General features: G+C 40.4%; 1 protein-coding gene across 5 annotated transcripts; it reads left to right on the plus strand.

Annotated features, from left to right (window-relative positions):
- Nucleotides 1–70: 70 nt before the first annotated feature.
- LOC147046345 (nucleoprotein TPR-like) lies at nt 71–18067 on the plus strand. 5 transcript variants are annotated; one of them, XM_085929781.1, is made up of 55 exons: nt 71–321; nt 767–871; nt 1038–1102; nt 1183–1270; nt 1388–1491; nt 1716–1880; nt 2051–2143; nt 2486–2566; nt 2835–2922; nt 3484–3621; nt 3996–4090; nt 4317–4514; nt 4620–4727; nt 4850–5067; nt 5371–5534; nt 5828–5952; nt 6034–6182; nt 6273–6435; nt 6534–6668; nt 6843–6983; nt 7095–7278; nt 7364–7548; nt 7624–7764; nt 8109–8225; nt 8475–8678; nt 8788–8963; nt 9105–9252; nt 9373–9510; nt 9795–9926; nt 10456–10586; nt 10768–10978; nt 11050–11181; nt 11261–11374; nt 11594–11677; nt 11846–12037; nt 12191–12229; nt 12307–12498; nt 12656–12767; nt 12844–13022; nt 13145–13215; nt 13513–13712; nt 13810–14001; nt 14090–14205; nt 14620–14691; nt 14807–15043; nt 15114–15315; nt 15408–15589; nt 15796–15867; nt 16130–16221; nt 16329–16441; nt 16828–16926; nt 17013–17151; nt 17239–17366; nt 17495–17593; nt 17745–18067. In XM_085929781.1, exons 1-55 carry the CDS (start codon nt 171–173, stop codon nt 17792–17794), a joined length of 7449 nt encoding a protein of 2482 aa, XP_085785907.1. In that variant the 5' UTR covers nt 71–170; the 3' UTR covers nt 17795–18067. The 5 variants fall into 5 exon arrangements, with proteins under 5 accessions (XP_085785907.1, XP_085785909.1, XP_085785908.1 ...); XM_085929783.1 differs by having other exon boundaries at nt 13825–14001; XM_085929782.1 differs by having other exon boundaries at nt 13516–13712.
- Nucleotides 18068–18075: the final 8 nt, after the last annotated feature.

Raw genomic sequence — 18075 nt, forward strand, 5'->3', positions numbered from 1 at the left:
GTAGGATTTTGTTTTATTTTGAAATATAAAGTTATCCTCCAGCTGGTATATGACAGAAATTTGAAGCCTTTACGGATAAGCTTATCCGTGCTTTTCTAGAGCAGTTTTAGCACTTTATGTCTTTAGGATAAGTTTAATACATTTAGGATCTTTTTGTAGGATAGTCGGACATGGCGGCTGTCCTGCTGCAAGCGCTGGAGCGGGCAGAGTTGAATAAACTCCCTAAAGGTGTCCAAAACAAGCTGGAGAAGTTTGTAACGGAGCTGCAGAATGCTAACGAGGCGCTCAGGACACAACAGGAGAGATTCGACGCGGACAGTGGTACGTACGTACGTCGCTACATTTAGTTGGAATATAGTTTCTTAAGTATGTAAACTTCTATGGAAAAGCTTCATATTCATTATATTCCAAATGTGTCCTCTGATAAATTTGGGAATGGAATATTTTGCACATGATGCACACTTCACCGGCTAACCGTTAGCCGTTGCTAACTTTAGCAATAAGCTTTTTTAGATGTTTCAATTCGGCACACTAATCTGTTTACATCGTGTATGTGACAACAGTAATTATCTTTACATAATTTCAAGTTTATAAATATGTTTCAATTCGGCAGTCATTCGTTTACGTTGTGTATAGGAGGGCATACATATTGTAGTTCTACTTTCAGGTTAACAAATTAATTGGCATTTGTGCTAATGGCGAAACAGTAATTTGTGGCATTTGTGTTACGCTTATGGTTTCATGTTCTTTGTGTTCTCTCCAACAGAACAGCAATACTTTGACATTGAGAGGAAACTTGGAGAGGGTCAGGAGCAGATCCTGTCTGCCACGAGAGACTTGCAAACACTCAAGGATAAAAATAAGAAACTACGTGAGTTTTCACACAGGCTCATATATATACTTGGGAATTTTGTACGTTTTAATTCAATACTCATAGCTCTATGTATATTTTGTGACCCGTATCATAACAAGATTTATTAAAATGCTTACTTGTTGATGTTGTTCAGAGGATGTTGTCCTTTGTTTTCTTTGTACAGATGAAGAGCTGAGTGCTCTAAAGGAAATTGATGGAGACGCTCCCGAAGATAAAGCGCAGCAGCAGGTTTGTGTTAAGATTATTTGTCTAAAATATGTGGGGCTATAGCAAAAATCCATCTGCATGTGTGTATTCGAACACTGCAGTCCAAATCAAAGTATGAGATCGAGGCGGAAAAAAGAGAACTGGCGCGGCTGCTGGAGAAGAGAACACAAGAGGCGGAGAACCTTACTGGTATGTTTGCTAACATGACAAACACGGGTCTTCTTCATTAAGGACCTTTGCTGTACATATGAATAAGGTGATAATTTATACATTTCATTTTTTTGCTTTTCATTTTTTGTGTTTTAGAGGATGTAAAGCGCCTGAATGAGAAACTGTTGGAGATAGACAAAGTCAAATTGGAGTTGCAGTTAAAACTGGATGAGAGCCATTCCTCCGAGACCTCTGTGCAGGTAAACAATGAAACAATCTTTTGGTCAGAGTGCAAGAAAGTGTGGAACTGCTGTAAGATACTAATCTTACTGTTATCACATTCACCTGCAAACAAATTACGTATATGCTTATAAACATTTGTTTAAAATCTTAATTTGGGAAACACACCCCTTGTTATTCCTCTGACGGTCAGCTAACAATATAATGCAAAACGTGTCCATGTTTGTTGTCCATGTTCCTGTAGCACCGGGAAAAGCGCATGGAACAGGAAAAGGAGCTACTGGAAAAGAAAAACGAGTGGTTATCTGCAGAACTGAAGACCAAAACTGAGGAACTGCTGAGCAGTAACAGAGAAACAGGCAAAGAGATTCTGGAACTCCGGGGTAGTCTAATAACCAAGACCGAGCAGGTAACACACAAACAATGTAGGAATGAAAAAAAACTGAGCAATTTGTGTAAAATGTAAATCTGGATTCCTTCTTTATTAAAATCCATAACATCCATGTTTTTAAATGTCACAAGTCGATGCAATTCTATACATAGCCCAGTGTCTACTATTGATGGGGTTTTCTTCAATAGGTGACCAGGCTGGAAAGTCAACTCTGTTCTCTGAAGCAGTCCGGTGAAAACCAGCACAAACGAGCTGAAGACCTTAACAACAAACTGAAACGGGTAGGTAAACAAATCAATACGTCAGCGTTGTCCTTGAACTCTAGTTGTAAAACATAGTTGGTTCTGTTTGCATGAAAAGGCTACTGACAATCCATTACTTTTTACTGTTGTTGTCTCAACCTTAAGAGTTTATTTTTATAATAGCTTTAGTGGAAAAGGAGTCATAAAATGTGGTGATTGCATTTGATATACAGTATGCAGTTATTATTATGCAGCCCAGAATAACAACATGTAAAAAAAAAAAAAAAAAAAAATCTTTTAATTTTACTTTTTTTGGTCTGTGGAAAATGGGTAAGTTAATTATGAATAAAAAAAAATAATAATACTTGTTTAACGCTCTAGGCTAAGGATGAACTGACGACCATGGAGGAGAAATACCGGAATGAGCTCAATGCTCATGTCAAGTTGTCTTCTCTCTACAAGGTGAGACCAGAATCATCATATATTTAATATTCACTTGTCCTTATCAGTTTTATAGGTACATTGGAGACTATCCTATCTGATTTAAAGTGAGGATAAAGGCACTTATGTGATAGAACTGCATTAAAAAATTATGTCCGTGCTAAAATCCTCCCATGGGAAAAAAAATCAGAAGAGATTTAATGGTATTTTACGGTAATTCCTCATCACAATTGTGTCAATCTATATTTGTATATCAATCGATTGAATATTTTTACATTCCATTTTGCAGGGTGTAGCAGCAGACCTGGAAACTAAAAACCAAGAACTGAGCAGGGCTGTTGAAGAACTCAGCAGAATAGTTAAAAACACTGCAGAAGGTTTGAGTTTGTTTGCAATTTTTCCCCAAGATTATTACACATTCAAATTCCTGTTTTTAATGGAGTGTAATCATATGTCCATCTGGTCTTTTTTATTGAATTGACCAAAGTTTCATACGTACATACAGCAAGGTGCGCCACTATGGTTCCAGGACGGCTGTCACAAATGATATATTTTTAAGCACAAACAGCAACTAGTCTCCTTCAAAGTAATGCCCCTGAAGTCGAAGACGCCACAGAATTCAGGGTCAAGGGTGAAAAAATGACATGAAATTAGGTTGATAAGTAGGGACTTAAGTAGGTTGCTCCATCAATAGATATATGCTGATTGTTCCTCTGGTCCACATAGAATAGGAAAACTTGTACTTTGAATTCCAAATCTAACTTTAATGGCACTAGTCCTGGAATTGACACACCACATCTGAAAATACAGTGTGCTGAACCTTTTGTTTGATGTGAAAAACTTAAAGGCATTTAACGTACCTCAGCTTGAAAATATGAAAAACCTGTATGTTTGTCATAAATTCCTTTTGTATACTCTCTGTTACTGTGTACTGGTAGATAACAAAATGCTGGAAAAGAAGGTGTCTGAAGCAGAGGAGAAAAACACCCATTTAGAAGCAGAGTTTCAAGAGAAGATCAAGAAAATGGAGAAAGAGTTGGAAAATTCTATGCAGAAGGCCTCTGGCAAAAGTTGCTGTAAGAAAAGATGAGCGCTTTATTGTTTTCTTATTTCGATGTGTTGTCTCGTCAAAATGTAGAATAATTCTATTGAATATTAATTTACAATAGATCAATTGTATAATTATATTTGCTCATTAGTTAATATAAATTGATATTATTTGTTTAGTAGTCCACCTTATTGGAAAATCACTGGCTCATTAAGGATAGAACTTGTGGAATTAGGTTGTACTTAAAGTATAAATATAAATTATATTGTGATTTATCCTGAGCTACATCAGAATTTGGGAAATTTGTTGGCGAAATAGTAATACGAGGCCCCATTTCATGATCACTTGCAGTGAGTGTAGTCTTGACCATTGTTACAATTTTTTTTTTAACCCCCCCTTTAGGTGCACCCTCATTGACTGAGGAGCAGCTAGAGTCCATGTGTCCGTCTGCAGCCACCATTGCTGCCATTGTCAAGCCTGGAATGAAGTTCTTTGATGTAAGTTGGACAGAACAAACTTTTCTATTTTCCATATAATGTACATTTTGCCATATACTACTTGTATGTTGCTTCTTATTGCTGATTTGTGAAAATAAATAAAGGATAACAATAATAGATCAAGTTTGATATTCTGCTGCCTTTGGATGCTCTTTTTATTTCCTCTATGAAGTAACCATATCCATTTGACTGATTTCCCGTCCCTCCTATGTTTGTGTTCTATCAGCTGTATAACGCATATTCCGAGTGTCAGACTCAACTGCAACTGGAGAAGCAGGAGAACGCAAGGGTGAACAAAGTGTTGAATGAGGTTATCAAAGAGGTGGAATCCAAAGCACCTGTCCTCAGACGCCAGAGGGAGGAGTATGAGGCCATGCATAGCTCAATGGCATCCCTGTGGAATAAACTGGAACTGGCTCGAACGGTCTGAAACAAAGATATTCAATGCGTTCATCATTTCAATTAGTATGAAAACAGATTTCAATAACTTTGCATATTTCCTTAAGTACAACATGCATGTCATTATTAGGAGATCTACAGTTTAGAGAAAGAGAAGAACGAGACCAAGCAACGTTGTGACGATTTGGAGAAGGACAAGCTGAGGACAGAAAAACTACTAGATGATACATCTGCACAAGTAATTTGCATATAGCTACATACACTATACAGTGATCCCTCACTATTTTGCAATACTTCCTTTCTCATACACTATTTGCATGAATCAAATATTTTGGTATTTCATTTGGTATTTCATTCCAGGTGTGTGTACTGCTAGTTGAACTTGAAGAAACCCGAGGTAATCAAGTGACCAAAGATGAAGGCAGTACATCTAATATTTCTGGCCAGGTCATCGGGCCGCATGAGATTTCCTACCGAAGTGTAGAGGAGCTTCAAATGCAAAACAGAAGCCTGCTGGAAAGGTTGAGGAAGTTTGAGGAGGAGAACACATTGCAACAAACCCATACAACATCAGCACGGTAATATTGCTATTACTATGTCCTTTTGTTTTTTGTTTTTACTTTTAATAATGCAGCCTAGCTAATGCCATTCCTAAATGGTTAATGTGAGCAAACACTCCGAATTCTAGAGATATAGGATTTAAGATATTCGTATTTATAATTCAAGAATTAGAGATACATTTTCAAAATGTTATTGCACACATCACACATGAATCCCCTTCATCATTTTATGCATTTTTGTAATGACCTAATGCTGATGAACAATCTGTGGTAAATAAATGCTACTTTATTAATTAACTATTTGTGACTGTTTCCGTGCAGTGTGTTAGAGTTGGAGACGAGTGTGGATAAACTTCAAAAGGAGCTAGAGCAGCTGAGAGAGCAGAAGAACCAGCAGAAGCAACTTGCTGACTCCAGTGCAAGACAGAGAGACATGTACAAAGCCCTGCTATCACAAAGCACTGGATTTAACCTGCCCTCCCAAGGTGACCTCTAGAACCCCATTTTAGACCGTTTAATCATTTAATCAATTCATGCATCTTACATTATGTCATAAAGTAAGAGTATATTTCTACACACACAAAAAACCCAGGTCTCATTGTGAAGATTTAATTAAACCTGACTGACGTTTACGGTTGAATTTGTGAGAGCAAAACTCACATTCATCATTGGCAACATCCAGGCACAAAAATAATGAGAATAGATATTAAGGAAGAAATTCTAACCATGAAAGGGTACAAATAAATGTGTATAATTGACATTTTTCCCTGCGGTTCAGATATTTCCCACCCTGCACCCACTCGACCATCAGCCCCAGTAACTCGTTCAACACCTCATAGAGCTGCTGCTACTGCTGCTGCCGAGTCTGCACAAACCGCACAGGCTAAAGCTGCATTAAAGCAGGTAAAACAAACCGTTTTCTGGATAGACGTGGTATTAAAATTAAACATCTGTTTAACTCAATGTGTGTCTCCGCTCCTCTAGCTGAATGACTCCTTCACCTTGTATAAAAAAGAAAAGGCAGAGAACGACAAAATGGTGAATGACGCTCATGACAGACTGGAGCGACAGCTGACACAGGTTCGCTCCAGTAATGCCAAACTGACTTCTCAGTTGGAGTTCAGCAACAAGAGGTGTGGGGAAAATTACAGTCCTGATAAATATACCTTGTCTGACAGTGGTTAGAATTTTATAATGTCTTTATGAATTGCTTTTTCTGGTAGGTATGAGATGCTCCACGAAACTGTCACAGCGTTTCGTAGAGAGACGGCAGCTCTCCAAGACAGGAACCAAAAAATGGCTACCACAGTCCAACAGCATGAGCACGTTATCCACACTATGACGCAGGACCTGCGGCAAGCTAATGAAAAACTGGCACTTGAGGAGGTCAGCATCAACAGCATAAATGTTTATAATAGTTTGTTGTATGTGTAGTTTATCGTTTGTCCCCTCAACTGCTATTACATACGTATTTTTGTCTCTAGGTGCGTGTTGAGAACTTGACTAAAGAGAGAGACATGTTAAAACAAGCAGAGAGTCGATTCAACCGAGAGAAAGAGGCCATGTTTGCTGAGCAACGTAACCAAAACCTACTACTCACTAACCTCAAGAGCATACAGGTAATATTGCCTGACACGTTTCAACTTTGTTCAAAAATATGTCGCTGACTTGGTTGTGAAATTTCACACTTGATGACTGGCATACAAAACAAACTATATGTAAGCAAACCAAGTCCATTTCCTTTGTTTTCATTTTCACTTTTGGATGCTTTTTTCCCCCCCTCAATTGTATAGTTAACTATGGAGCGCACAGATGCAGACATTCGTCAACGACTAAACAGTAAGATTGAGAATCTGGAAACAGAACTTGCCTCAATGAAGACTCGACTGGAGCAGGAAGTAGCCCAGAGACATACCCTTGGACGCAGTATGGATGTACATAACCTTAATTACCTTGTTATATCTAAATTGAACAAAGCTGTTCAATGGTAATAATTTCTTTCGTATGCATTTCCTTTTTTTTTTCTTTTCTTTTTTTACAACTAGGCTCAGTTGGTCGAAGCTAAAAAACAACTTCAGACTCAAAACACCTTGCAGCAGAAGACAAGAGAGCTTTTGAGGAACTCTGAACAGCATGTGGCTGCTCTGAAAGCTCAACTGTCTTCCACCTCATCTGAGAGTGTTAGTACCCCAGCAACCAGAGCGGCAACTCTTAGAACAACTGTCAGAGGTAACAATTTCCTTTTAAGTGAAATATGTAGTCAATGCTATGTCCCCCCCCCCCCTTTTCACCATTCCTCCCTCTATATTTTCAGTGCGCTCTCCAGTTCCAACTTCTCAGCCTAGCCTGTTGGAGTTCACAGAGGTCAAACGTAATCTAAATGCTGCAGAGGAACAAAACAACAAACTAGCAGAGCACCTAAAAATTTCCAATGCTACTGTTGAGCAATACAGAGCTGTGGTACTGTCTTTGGAGGACAGTCTGAAGAATGAGAAAGAGGTAAAATTGATTTTGTTGTTTTTGCAAAAACACACGCACAGACTAGCATTCAGCCTTTGCTTGATGTCCCCTCAGCAACGCTCTCCTCTTGAGATGAGATTCAAGGAGTCACAAGACATTCAGAAGCAGCTGGAAAAGAGAATAATAGAGGTGGAGAAAAAGAATCAGCAAGCACAAGAGGAGAAAAGGAAGGCTTTGGACGCACTTGAGAAACAAGTAGGTCTTGTCTGTCACACACTTGAGAAAATAGGAAAGCCACACTCACATTCAACCATGTAGCCTTCAACAGTTATTGTAAGTTGACCTGGACAGGTTATTAAATGAAGCTCTTGTCAATAGCAATTGAACTGCAATTGCATGTGCAGTCGAATTTGCTTGATAACATTTGTACTGCCAGTATGAAGTTATAACTTTACAGTGGTTTTGTTCCATTCGCGCACTAACTTGCCAGAAAATAAAAACTAATTCTCACCCGTGTGGTAACGGGACCTGAACTTTAAGCATCGGTTGAGTTGAAAAGAAATGTAGTAAAAAGCGTTCTCTTTTCTTGTCTTTACCAGGTGAGTGACCTCCAGCGCAGTCTTAAAGCGAGCCAAGCAGAGTTGCAGGGGGCCCTGGAGAGAGCTGCTAAAGCTGTCACTCTGGAGCAGAAGGCCATACAAGAGAGCCTGCTGCAGGTCAATAATAAACACACATATACACACTGCCAGCAGAGCGCTGCATTTCTCATTGAGCATGGCCACAATATGTGGGAGGACTCCACTGCACTTTTACCCACAATTTCAATTTGCTTTGGCATTGTGTAATAGATTTGTTAGTCGACATGTTGCCAGTATAACTCAATTAAACCAAGTAGATTTGCTTGTTGTGCATATTTGTCTTTGTGCTGGTTTTACTATTACAAAGTTGTTTGTTCTCCCTCTTAGATTAAGCAAACTGGTGAGGCTCAAGCTAAGTACGAGCGAGAGTTGATGCTTCATGCAGCAGACGTGGAAGTCCTTAAGGAGTTAAAGAAAACATTACAACAAGAGGCAGCACGGAAGGGAGAGATGGAGGAGCAATTGAACAAGTCCAACTCACTTTTACAGGAGAAAACCACAAGCTGGACAACTTTGGAAAAGCAGCTGAAGGTGGGACTGTGGGAGGAATGACTCAGGAACTTATACTCCGAGAACTGTCACTAAATTGATTTCATTGAATTGCTGTTTCACTCATTGGCATTTACTTTGACTGCAACAGGATGAAGTGGCTAGTCAGAATCAGCGCTGCGAAGAGCTGGTACAACAAAACGCTCTCCTTCACCAACAGATGGATGAAATGGCTGCAAGGATTCGTGAAAAGCAACCACAACAGCAGCTTGACCTCTCATTTAATGAGGAAGAGAAGACACTTGAACAGATACAAGAAATACTCAGGTATATTGGTGTAACCTGCACATCAAAAAATGGTTGAGGAAGTGCCGTTCAAATTGACCAGTTCCCATGATTGAGTCAGATGGTTCATTTTGTTGAGCAGCAAGCAACTCAATTTGAAAAGCAAATGTATGCATAATGTAGGTTTGTGCGGAAAGAGAAGGAGATTGCTTTGGCCCGATGTGAGGCCTCTGAAGGAGAGGCTCTCCGCTACAAACAGCAAATGGAACACCAAAACCAGGAACTTAAGGAGCTTCAGGAAGCTCTGAATGCTGAGCGAGAGAAACTGCAGGTGGGAAATGAACATCTCATTTCTGATCAAAGCAGCCTATTAGTTTGAAAATTTGCAGCGTATGGTATGTGAGAAAGGGCTGTAAAAAAGATCCAAACACAAATTTTGTCATGCTCTCAGACCACGGCAAAGACTCTGTCTCTTAAAGAGACTCAGCTGAAGAACATGGCGAATATCAGCACACTCCAAGAGACCATCAAGATGCTGAAAATGGAGAGAGAGAAATTGGAACAAGAACTGCAGCATGCGCAGGCAAAAGTAAACTTTTCCCCTGGTTACTGTTTTGTCTTGTATACAGTATATGTTGCGTACCAAATTTATTTGATCAGATTTATGCCACAGTTGTCATTTATTTACTTAACTTTAATTTAGCCAATTGAAGACAGATTCTCATTGAAAATGACAAGCTAAATAATCAAAAAAGCGAATTTAGATTTCTGTAATGGTCCTGTAACAAAACTAGATTTTAGTTTGTAAGCATTGTCTTGATTTCTACTCTGCTGCATTCTGACTCCTCATTTTAATTTCCATCTGTCAATCAGGTAAAGAAACTGGAGTCCAACATTAGCCCACTGCATGAGTCATTGTCTCACCTTTCTGACAGAAACGGCTCTCTGCTGGCTGATAAAAGGTTGTTAGAAGAAGACATCAAACACTTGAAGGCCAAAGTACAGGTTGGTCTTGAGTACATTGTGCTGTTGGCTTTCGTTGTTATAGTGAATGACTAGTAGCTTTATCCCGTAGAGCAGAGGTTTCAAACTCAATTTACATGTGAGCCACTGGACATAACCTGGGCCGCATCAAATATTCAACAGTATAGGTGAAACAAACGAATCTTTGGTTCCCTCATCACCTTGTACTTTGCCAACTCCTCAGCATGCTTGGCTGAGTAGTGGCATCCAATTTCCAGAGAACCACAACTTTCTCAATACATTTAGTACATGTCACGGTTCTCCTGTTCTCAACGCTCCTATTTTTCTTGAAATTGGCTGTTCCCATTTCCAACCTCTTATTACAACGGGGTTTGATTATTACATGATAGTCCCAAATTCCTTCCGCTTTGTATCACGTCAGAATTAGGTTTTTCCCAAAACTGACATGAGCCTGCGCTATGGTAGTTTCGAATGTTTTTCTTAAAATGATCAACACACACCCAGAGCAATGTGAATTAAATCTGCATTTTCCATCCTTCCATCTCAACAGCAACTTGTTAGCCAGCAGAAAGATGGTGATGTTGAGGAAAAGCAAAAACTCAGCGCTGAGAGAGAAGCTCAGCAAAGGCGCATCACCCAGCTTGTTGAAGAGACAGCCAAGCTGAAGACGGAGCTAACCAGGTAAAAACAAACTCTGAGCTCTAGAATAATGTCGTCAACATGTACTTTTTGATACTATTATCAGATGAACCAAGTTGCGTATATCTACACACCTTACAGTTCCATTATTTGTGTAGTGGGGCTCTATTGGTCCAAATAAAAGTCCATTCTATATGTCTTAAATGATTTCACATCATCCCAGATCCAGCACCAGCCTTAATTCAGCCCAGACTCATCTGAAAAGCCTTAGAGAGTCTTCGACCCGCCTAACAGCAGAGAGAGACACGCTGAAGAAAGAACTAGGAACAAAAAACAATGATCTTCTTGAGAAAAACAGGACCATAACACAGGTGAAAAAGATCGGGCGGCGCTACAAGACCCAGTATGAAGAGCTAAAAGCCCAGCATGATAAGGTGAGTTAGCCCTTTGTAGCATTGCTTTTCATTTTGTAAATGGCTGTGGTAATACCTTTTCTGCATTTCAGCTGGTAGAGGAAACTTCAGCTAAAACACAAGGTGAAACAAGCCAAGTGGAGCAGCAGGAGCTCACTAAAAGTCAAGAAGAAATCACGAAGGTCAAAGAGGAGCTGACCACATTGAAACAAGCGATGCGGGAAGTAAGCAGCATTTTTAGCTCCTACATACAGCACTATCTGAAGTGTGGCGGTGCCTGTACAATTGGTTTACTTTCTTCAGGCCAAAAACTCTGAGCAGGAGCTTCAGAATGCCCAGAAGGAAAACCAGCAAACCAAGGAGAAGTTACAGGAGATCCAAAACCAATTGACACTGAACCAGAATCAGCTAACACAGGTATCCTAAGGAGAAGCTTAGTTTTGGTCTGAGCAGTAGCTGCAATCTGTATGTCCTTTAGAAAAGCACTTTGTGTGTGTGTTTTCTCTTCACTTATTTACATGGCTGTCAAAGCGGGTGGGATCCAAATGAGTCCTTAAACCACCATTTGCACTTTTTAATCTATGATTTCTGAGAAATAGTTTGAACTCATTATCAATTTTATTTTTGTTATTCTAGGTTCAAGCCCAGTTGTCCCAAACACAGACACAATTACAACAGAGTCAGAAAGAGCTTCAACAAGCAAAGACCCACACACAACAGGTAACAGGCACAGTGCTTGTCATATTTACTCCAAAATAATAGTTTGAGGAGTGTTGACACACAACCCGGTTTACATAAAGACTTTTTTTGTTGTTGTTCTCACTGAACATCCCTGAAAGAATCCCACAATAAATTCACACTAATCATCCTAATCTGTCTATATTACAGATACAAAACCAATTGAAATCATCTCAGTGTCAGTCACAGGCCCGTCAGAACCAGATTCAACAAATGCAGAAGGAGCTACAGCAGGCTAAAGATTCTCAACAGCAAAACCTTACAAATCAGAAAAAACTACAAGACTCCCACCAACAGGAGATTAACAATCTTAAAACCTCATTGAGCAAAGCAGAGGGTCAGGTGAGTTACTGGGGCGGCCCCTGTTTTTTCATTGTACACTAGCCCATTGGTTTCCTTTTGGTACCAGGTCGCACAGATATATTTGAACTATAGATATATTTGAAATATAAAACAAAAAACAACAGCATTTTGTATCTCCTTGTTTCTTTATAGTTGTCTGAGCTCAAAGGCCAGATGGACACTCGGCATAAGGTAAGAAATATAATAAACAACAGTGTAGTGTACATGAAATGCGGAATATACATTAAAGAAAGAATTTTGTTTGTCAGATGGTGTCTGCTCAAGAAGCGGAAAATAAACGCCTTCAAGAACAGCTACAGGAAGTAAACCAAGCTAATGAAGCTCTCAGGGCTTCACAGACTAACCAGAACCAGAACCTGTCTATCCAAGCCAGTGATGATAATGCTGCAACCGATGCAAATCAGCAATTAAAAGAGGAGCTTGCAAAACTTAGACAGGAGGTACAGTTTTGATTGCAGTTTAAAGATGTCAACTCAATTGTTACGTGGCCAATGTCATTAAATGATCTGTTAATTTCTTTTTGTGCTTAAAAAACATATCCACTGAAATACAGAGTCTTTAGTAATTATAGTAAGTCATTGTAATGCTTTGTTCCAGCTGTCTGAGACCAAAAGCAAGGAGGAACAGCTCAGAAAACAGATGGCTGACAAAGAGGAGAAGACTAAGAAGGCCTTTGTCGGAGCCAAGAGTAAAATTAACCAGCTAAATAGTAAGTTCCACTTATGACTGTACTCAGCTATAATATGTAAAAAAAATATTTTTTACTCATGGTGCGTTTTATTCAGCTGCAAAAGAGAATCTGAGCAAGGAGGTGGAAGAGCTCAAACAGTGTAAGGAGGAACTAGAAGTAAGGATGAATGCCTTGAAGTCACAGTATGAAGGAAGACTTCTTCGGCTTGACCGGGAACTGAGGGATACTCACACTGAGCCCAGAGAGGAATCCCAGGACCAGAGTGGGTCCAAGGTTAGCATCACAGTCTTAGTATCACATACATAGATGTATGAAATAGAATTGTGAAAACTAGTAATAGTCACATACGCTTAATCAGCTTTTGATTTGTCTTTTAATGTTGCTTCTGTGCTTAGGTGGGTGATCAGAACAGATCTGTAGACCAAAGACAGATCTCTTTGAAGAGTCCGGCCCAGGACAGGAGCAGGTCAGTGACTCCCAGATTCATGCCACAGTAGAAACGAGTGTTTTCTGTCAGCTTGACAAATATATTACCTTTCAGAACCTCCAGGGTCAAATGAAATTAGAGAACATCAACTTCAGATTGTTGTAGTTGTTCTCGGTCAGACTGATAAATCAAACTTTACAGGCCATTCAGGCATAATTTAATTTATAGAGCACTTTTAAACAACCATTGGCAGTGTGTCAAATTGTCGATTTAGCAATTGTCAGGTAGTGCTTTATAATTCAGAAATGTTTATTCATAGTGTCCTAATTTATCTAGCAGTTCAAACCTGTCTGAACCACCAACGGCCAATATCCGACCCACTCCAAGTACTCCTCCTAGCAACAAACCGACACCTTCCCCCGGCAGCAAGTCAACACCCCGTGCCAGCATCCGACCTATGGTTACTCCAGCAGCTGTCCCCATGCCAACACCCACTGCCACTGTCATGCCAACCACACAAACTGAAAGCCAAGAGGGTAAGAAAAAAGTAATTGATTTCCTTGGACCTGTAACAAGGCTGATGGAATAACTAGAAGGGTCAGGCCTAAAGTATGTCAATGGTTCTGATTGTAGTGTTGATGACTGCAGGAGCTGCTGCCAACACTGTCGTCTCCAGTCTTAACACACCCACAACCATAACACAACCAACCAGCACGCAGGCAACAGCATTTGTCCAGCCCACTCAGCAGCAGGCCACTTCTCAGGATGTAGGCAGCAGTATAGATGCAGAGCGACCATCGACGTCCTTTGCCGTCATTGGAGCCTGTAAGCAGCAGTGTGGTATCTTTGAGCCGAGCAATCGATGTATCAAACCATCCGTAACGGTGTGAAATGATACTGTGTTTGACTTTAGCGAGTTCAAAGCGAAATAGAGATGATGAGATTGAGGAAGAGGAGATGAGACCAGAGAGTTCTCACGCCCCTTCAACTGCCAAAAAACTCCGATTGAGACAAATGATTGCCCTCCAGGTAAATGCAACAAACACCCTGATTGTCTTCAAATTGCTGACCAAATGATTAGAATTATTTCTATAAAGTTGTGATGAGGTGAAGTAAAAATTTTACTTTGTGGTGTTTTTTCTTATATAAGTTAAGCACATGAAAAAGACTATTTAAAAATGCTGCAGGATGAAACATCAGCTTTCAGTTGAAAAAACAAAAACATGGTTTAAGTGATTTGTCATTAGAGATACAGATGATAGCTCTAAATCTATTCAAAAATGTTTTGCCCAGTTTTGTTTTTAGATAACCAAGAAATAGCACTGTATAATCTTTTGATTTATTTAAGCCCATCAGAGGAAAAAAAGGGGTCCAGCCTTGAAGAGAAGGACTGTCAATTTTTTGTATGATTTTACTTTATTCACTGCAATTAAAATGTTACAGATGGAAGGTGATCAGGAGGTAGAAGATCTAAGGGATGAAGGCCAAAGACAAGATTCGCCTGACAATAGTCAGGTGGGTTTACAGTGTTTTTCAATACTAAATTCTGTGTCAGACACTAACAATTAAGGGCAATTTCAGAATGTTGTGCCCTGAAATTAACCATACATTATCTCTGTTTGGTGCGTAGGAGCTTCCAGAAGATTTTTCTGCTATCCCCGAAGATGATGACATGGAGGAGGAAGGGATGTCTCAGTCTGTCCCTTCAGATCGGACGTCCCCTCAGGGGTCAGGTCTGACTCGTGAAGTTATCGTTATCGACACAGACAGCGAAAGCCGTGAGAGTAGAGGAGAGAAACCAGAGACCACGGGTGAAGAAGAGGAAGAGGAGGAGGAAGAGGAGGGTGATGATGAAGAAGAGGAGGAGGTGCACCCTGTTTTTTCTTTTTGTCAAAATATGAGCTGTCTGTTCTTCAAGCACTACTTTCCCATCCAAGGTGGAGGGGGCAGAGGAGGAGGAGGAGGAGGATGACGATGACGAGGAGGATGATGGTGATGATGTAAGTAACCTTGCCATGAAGGAAGGTGAGGAGAGCAATGAAGAAGATGGGGATGCTGAAGAGGCGGGACAGCAGCCATCTGTTCCCACGAGTGCTGATGACAATGACTCTCAGTGTCCCCCTGAGCCGTCCCACACCAGTGAGTAACATCAAAAAGACATTTTAGTCATTTGTTGAGTTTCTCTGTCCCTACTCTTGTATATGCTAATGAGAAGCTCTCCTCTCCTCCAGGTGAAGCCAGCAGCAACGAGTCGGAAGCCCAAAGAGAGGTCATCCACACTCACCCAACTCCCTCCCCTTCCTCTTCTTCACTTACACTCCGCCTACCCCAACCTCGAAGGCCCCCGCACTCCCTCCCACCACGGCTCTACATTCAACCCCCAGCTTCAGAGCTAGGCCCCCCCCACGCTCAGGTAAACGTTATAAACCAGAAATGAACGTCATCACAGCTCAATGTCACCTGTCAGAGATAAAGCAACACGGCTAACACAACTAAACTGTCTCTGTGGTATGATAAAAGGGTTCAATAAGTAGTAGGTAACAAAAACACCAATAATGTCAACATCCAACATGATGCTTTCTTTGAGTAAATGTTTGTGCATCACTGTGTGTTATCCAGAGACAGACCTCTCAACTCCGACGTCCATCAGTAGGTAGAGGACCACAGCTGACACCAGGAATAGGAAGTATGGTGAGGTGTTGTCTTTCTTGCTCTACAGATGATTTTAATGAATGCCTTCATTGGCTAATAGCATCCCAAGAAAAAAAAAAAAAAACCATACATTCAGTTATTCCTTCAGTTATTCAGTTTCTGCTGACTTCATTATTATTTTGGGCTGGAAGACTAAAGAACTGTTGGTTGCATAAACTAAGTCATGTATTTCATGTAATGTTCTGAGGTGATTCTTGACCAAGGTCTGTTTTCAATTGTGCTTTAAATTTGTGTATTTCAGCAACATTTTTTTGACGACGATGACAGGATGGTTCCAAGTACTCCCACTCTGGTTGTCCCGCACCGTACGGATGGCTTTGCCGAAGCGATACAGTAAAAAAGAATTTTTTTCTTGATTTCTTGCTGGAAAAACTGTTTGATACCAAAGCATCACAATGTTTCAGCTACAATTCACCACAAATGTCTGTGTGTCACCTCAGTTCTCCTCAGGTTGCTGGTCTGTCCACCAGGTTTAGATTTGGACCTCCTGAAGATCTTCTCCCTCAGGCTTCAGCGTCACACTCGGACCTGGGACAGCTAGCCTCGCAAGGAGGTACGGCACAACAAATACTTGTACTTGGTTTGGTCATAATTACAGTAAATGTTTGTATGTAACTTCCTGCGTCAGAATTTGGTAAACTTGATATTTTTTTCACAAATCTATACTATTTGTGCAATTTTTTTCTGAAATTATCGAGTGTTGAAAATGACTTGCTCGCTTTGACTAGGCTATGTTAAGCCATTAAGGGGGTCTCTTGAAAAAATGATTCTTGAAGTACAAAGATTTGTCCGGATTATGCGTGTGTTTATATACATTATTGTGAGTAAGTAAAGAGAGAGGAATGTCACGTGTTTTGTCCTGAGTAGAACCCGGGCTGTTTTACAAACAAGTCAACTGATTTGGAACAGAGCATGGAAATCTGCTATTGTGTGATTTAGGTCTGGGCATGTATGAGTCTCCACTATTCTTGCCTGCTCATGATGAGGATGGAGGAGGAAGAAGTGTCCCCACAACACCTCTACAGGTGGCTGCACCTGGTGAGGGACTCGTGCAATCATTTGTAATTGTGACTCCAAAAAAAAAAAAAAAATGCTTAACATTGTGTCTTCACATTATACGACAGTGACAGTCTTCACGGAGTCTCTGCCTTCAGACAGCGGGGACAATATGGCGTCTCAATCTGTTCCGATGGTAACTGCTTCTACTGGGATGTCCACACCAGGCGATGATGTAGATGAGGTCTTCATGGAACAAGAAGAAGGGTGAGCTTCACTTTTGCTAAATTTCCGAGTTGATGACTCATTCAATGTGTGCTTTGTACCGATGGTTCTTATCTCCTTGTATTTTAGTCAAACTGCTGAGGCTTCTTTGGACAGCCACACTGACATCGAGACTGCGGGACAGCAGAGTGAAGATGCATCACTTCCATCCACCAGTCAAGACCCTGATTCTTCTACAATTTTCAACACATTGTGCAGTAAGAATACTTACTCGTGCATTACTCTCGTCCTCCTAAAATGGATCATTACTAAGCAGGAAGTGTACTGTTAGGTGAAGGTGAGCGTTCAGTCCGAGGTTATGTCTCACCATCTCTTCTGTTTGCAGACACCAGCAGCGTCACTCAGAGGCGCACTGTGACCAGTCAACATGTGATGAGCAGAACCAGAGGGAGGGGTGAAGGACGCATGCTGATAAGCCGCAGAGGTGAGAAAATCAAGTGCTTCTTTGCACACTTTAAATAGATCAGCAGAGGTGTTTGTTTTAACAGTAACTTGAAACATGCACGAAACATTTTGAGAAATGTATACTGCTTCTATGCTCTAAAACCATTCTCCCCTCCCCACCCTTGTTTCAGGGGCAACTGGACGATCAAGAGGTGGAATGGGCAGAGGTAGTGCCATCTGAATATCAATTCACTGTTCCTTAAACACCACATAGATCAAAACACAAATCCATAATGATAAACCATTTATTCTTGAGTTTTTTTACACCCTAGCGGTTCACAAAAACACAAGATCAGGGTTTGAGCTTTGTTATTGTACAGTTAACTGTGATTTTGTTCGGATCAGTGTTTTTGTGCGTGTGTGGGTGCTTGCTGGTTCAATGACTTAAGTCATGCTGTATTAGTCTTATTTTTTCAATAATACCATGTTCTTATAATAAAGTTCATAACAAGCATTGTTGTT

Source organism: Syngnathus leptorhynchus, chromosome 14 (genome assembly GCF_054491065.1).
Source record: "Syngnathus leptorhynchus isolate UIUO chromosome 14, UIUO_Slep, whole genome shotgun sequence".
In the NCBI taxonomy this organism is placed as follows: domain Eukaryota; kingdom Metazoa; phylum Chordata; class Actinopteri; order Syngnathiformes; family Syngnathidae; genus Syngnathus; species Syngnathus leptorhynchus.

Coding starts and splice junctions, on each gene's coding strand:
- LOC147046345 (XM_085929781.1), top strand. CDS start 171: ATGGCGGCTGTCCTGCTGCAAGCGCTGGAGCGGGCAGAGTTGAATAAA. Junction 4,728..4,849: donor TAGATGATACATCTGCACAA/GTAATTTGCATA, acceptor ATTTCATTCCAG/GTGTGTGTACTGCTAGTTGA. Junction 14,206..14,619: donor GACAAATGATTGCCCTCCAG/GTAAATGCAACA, acceptor AAAATGTTACAG/ATGGAAGGTGATCAGGAGGT.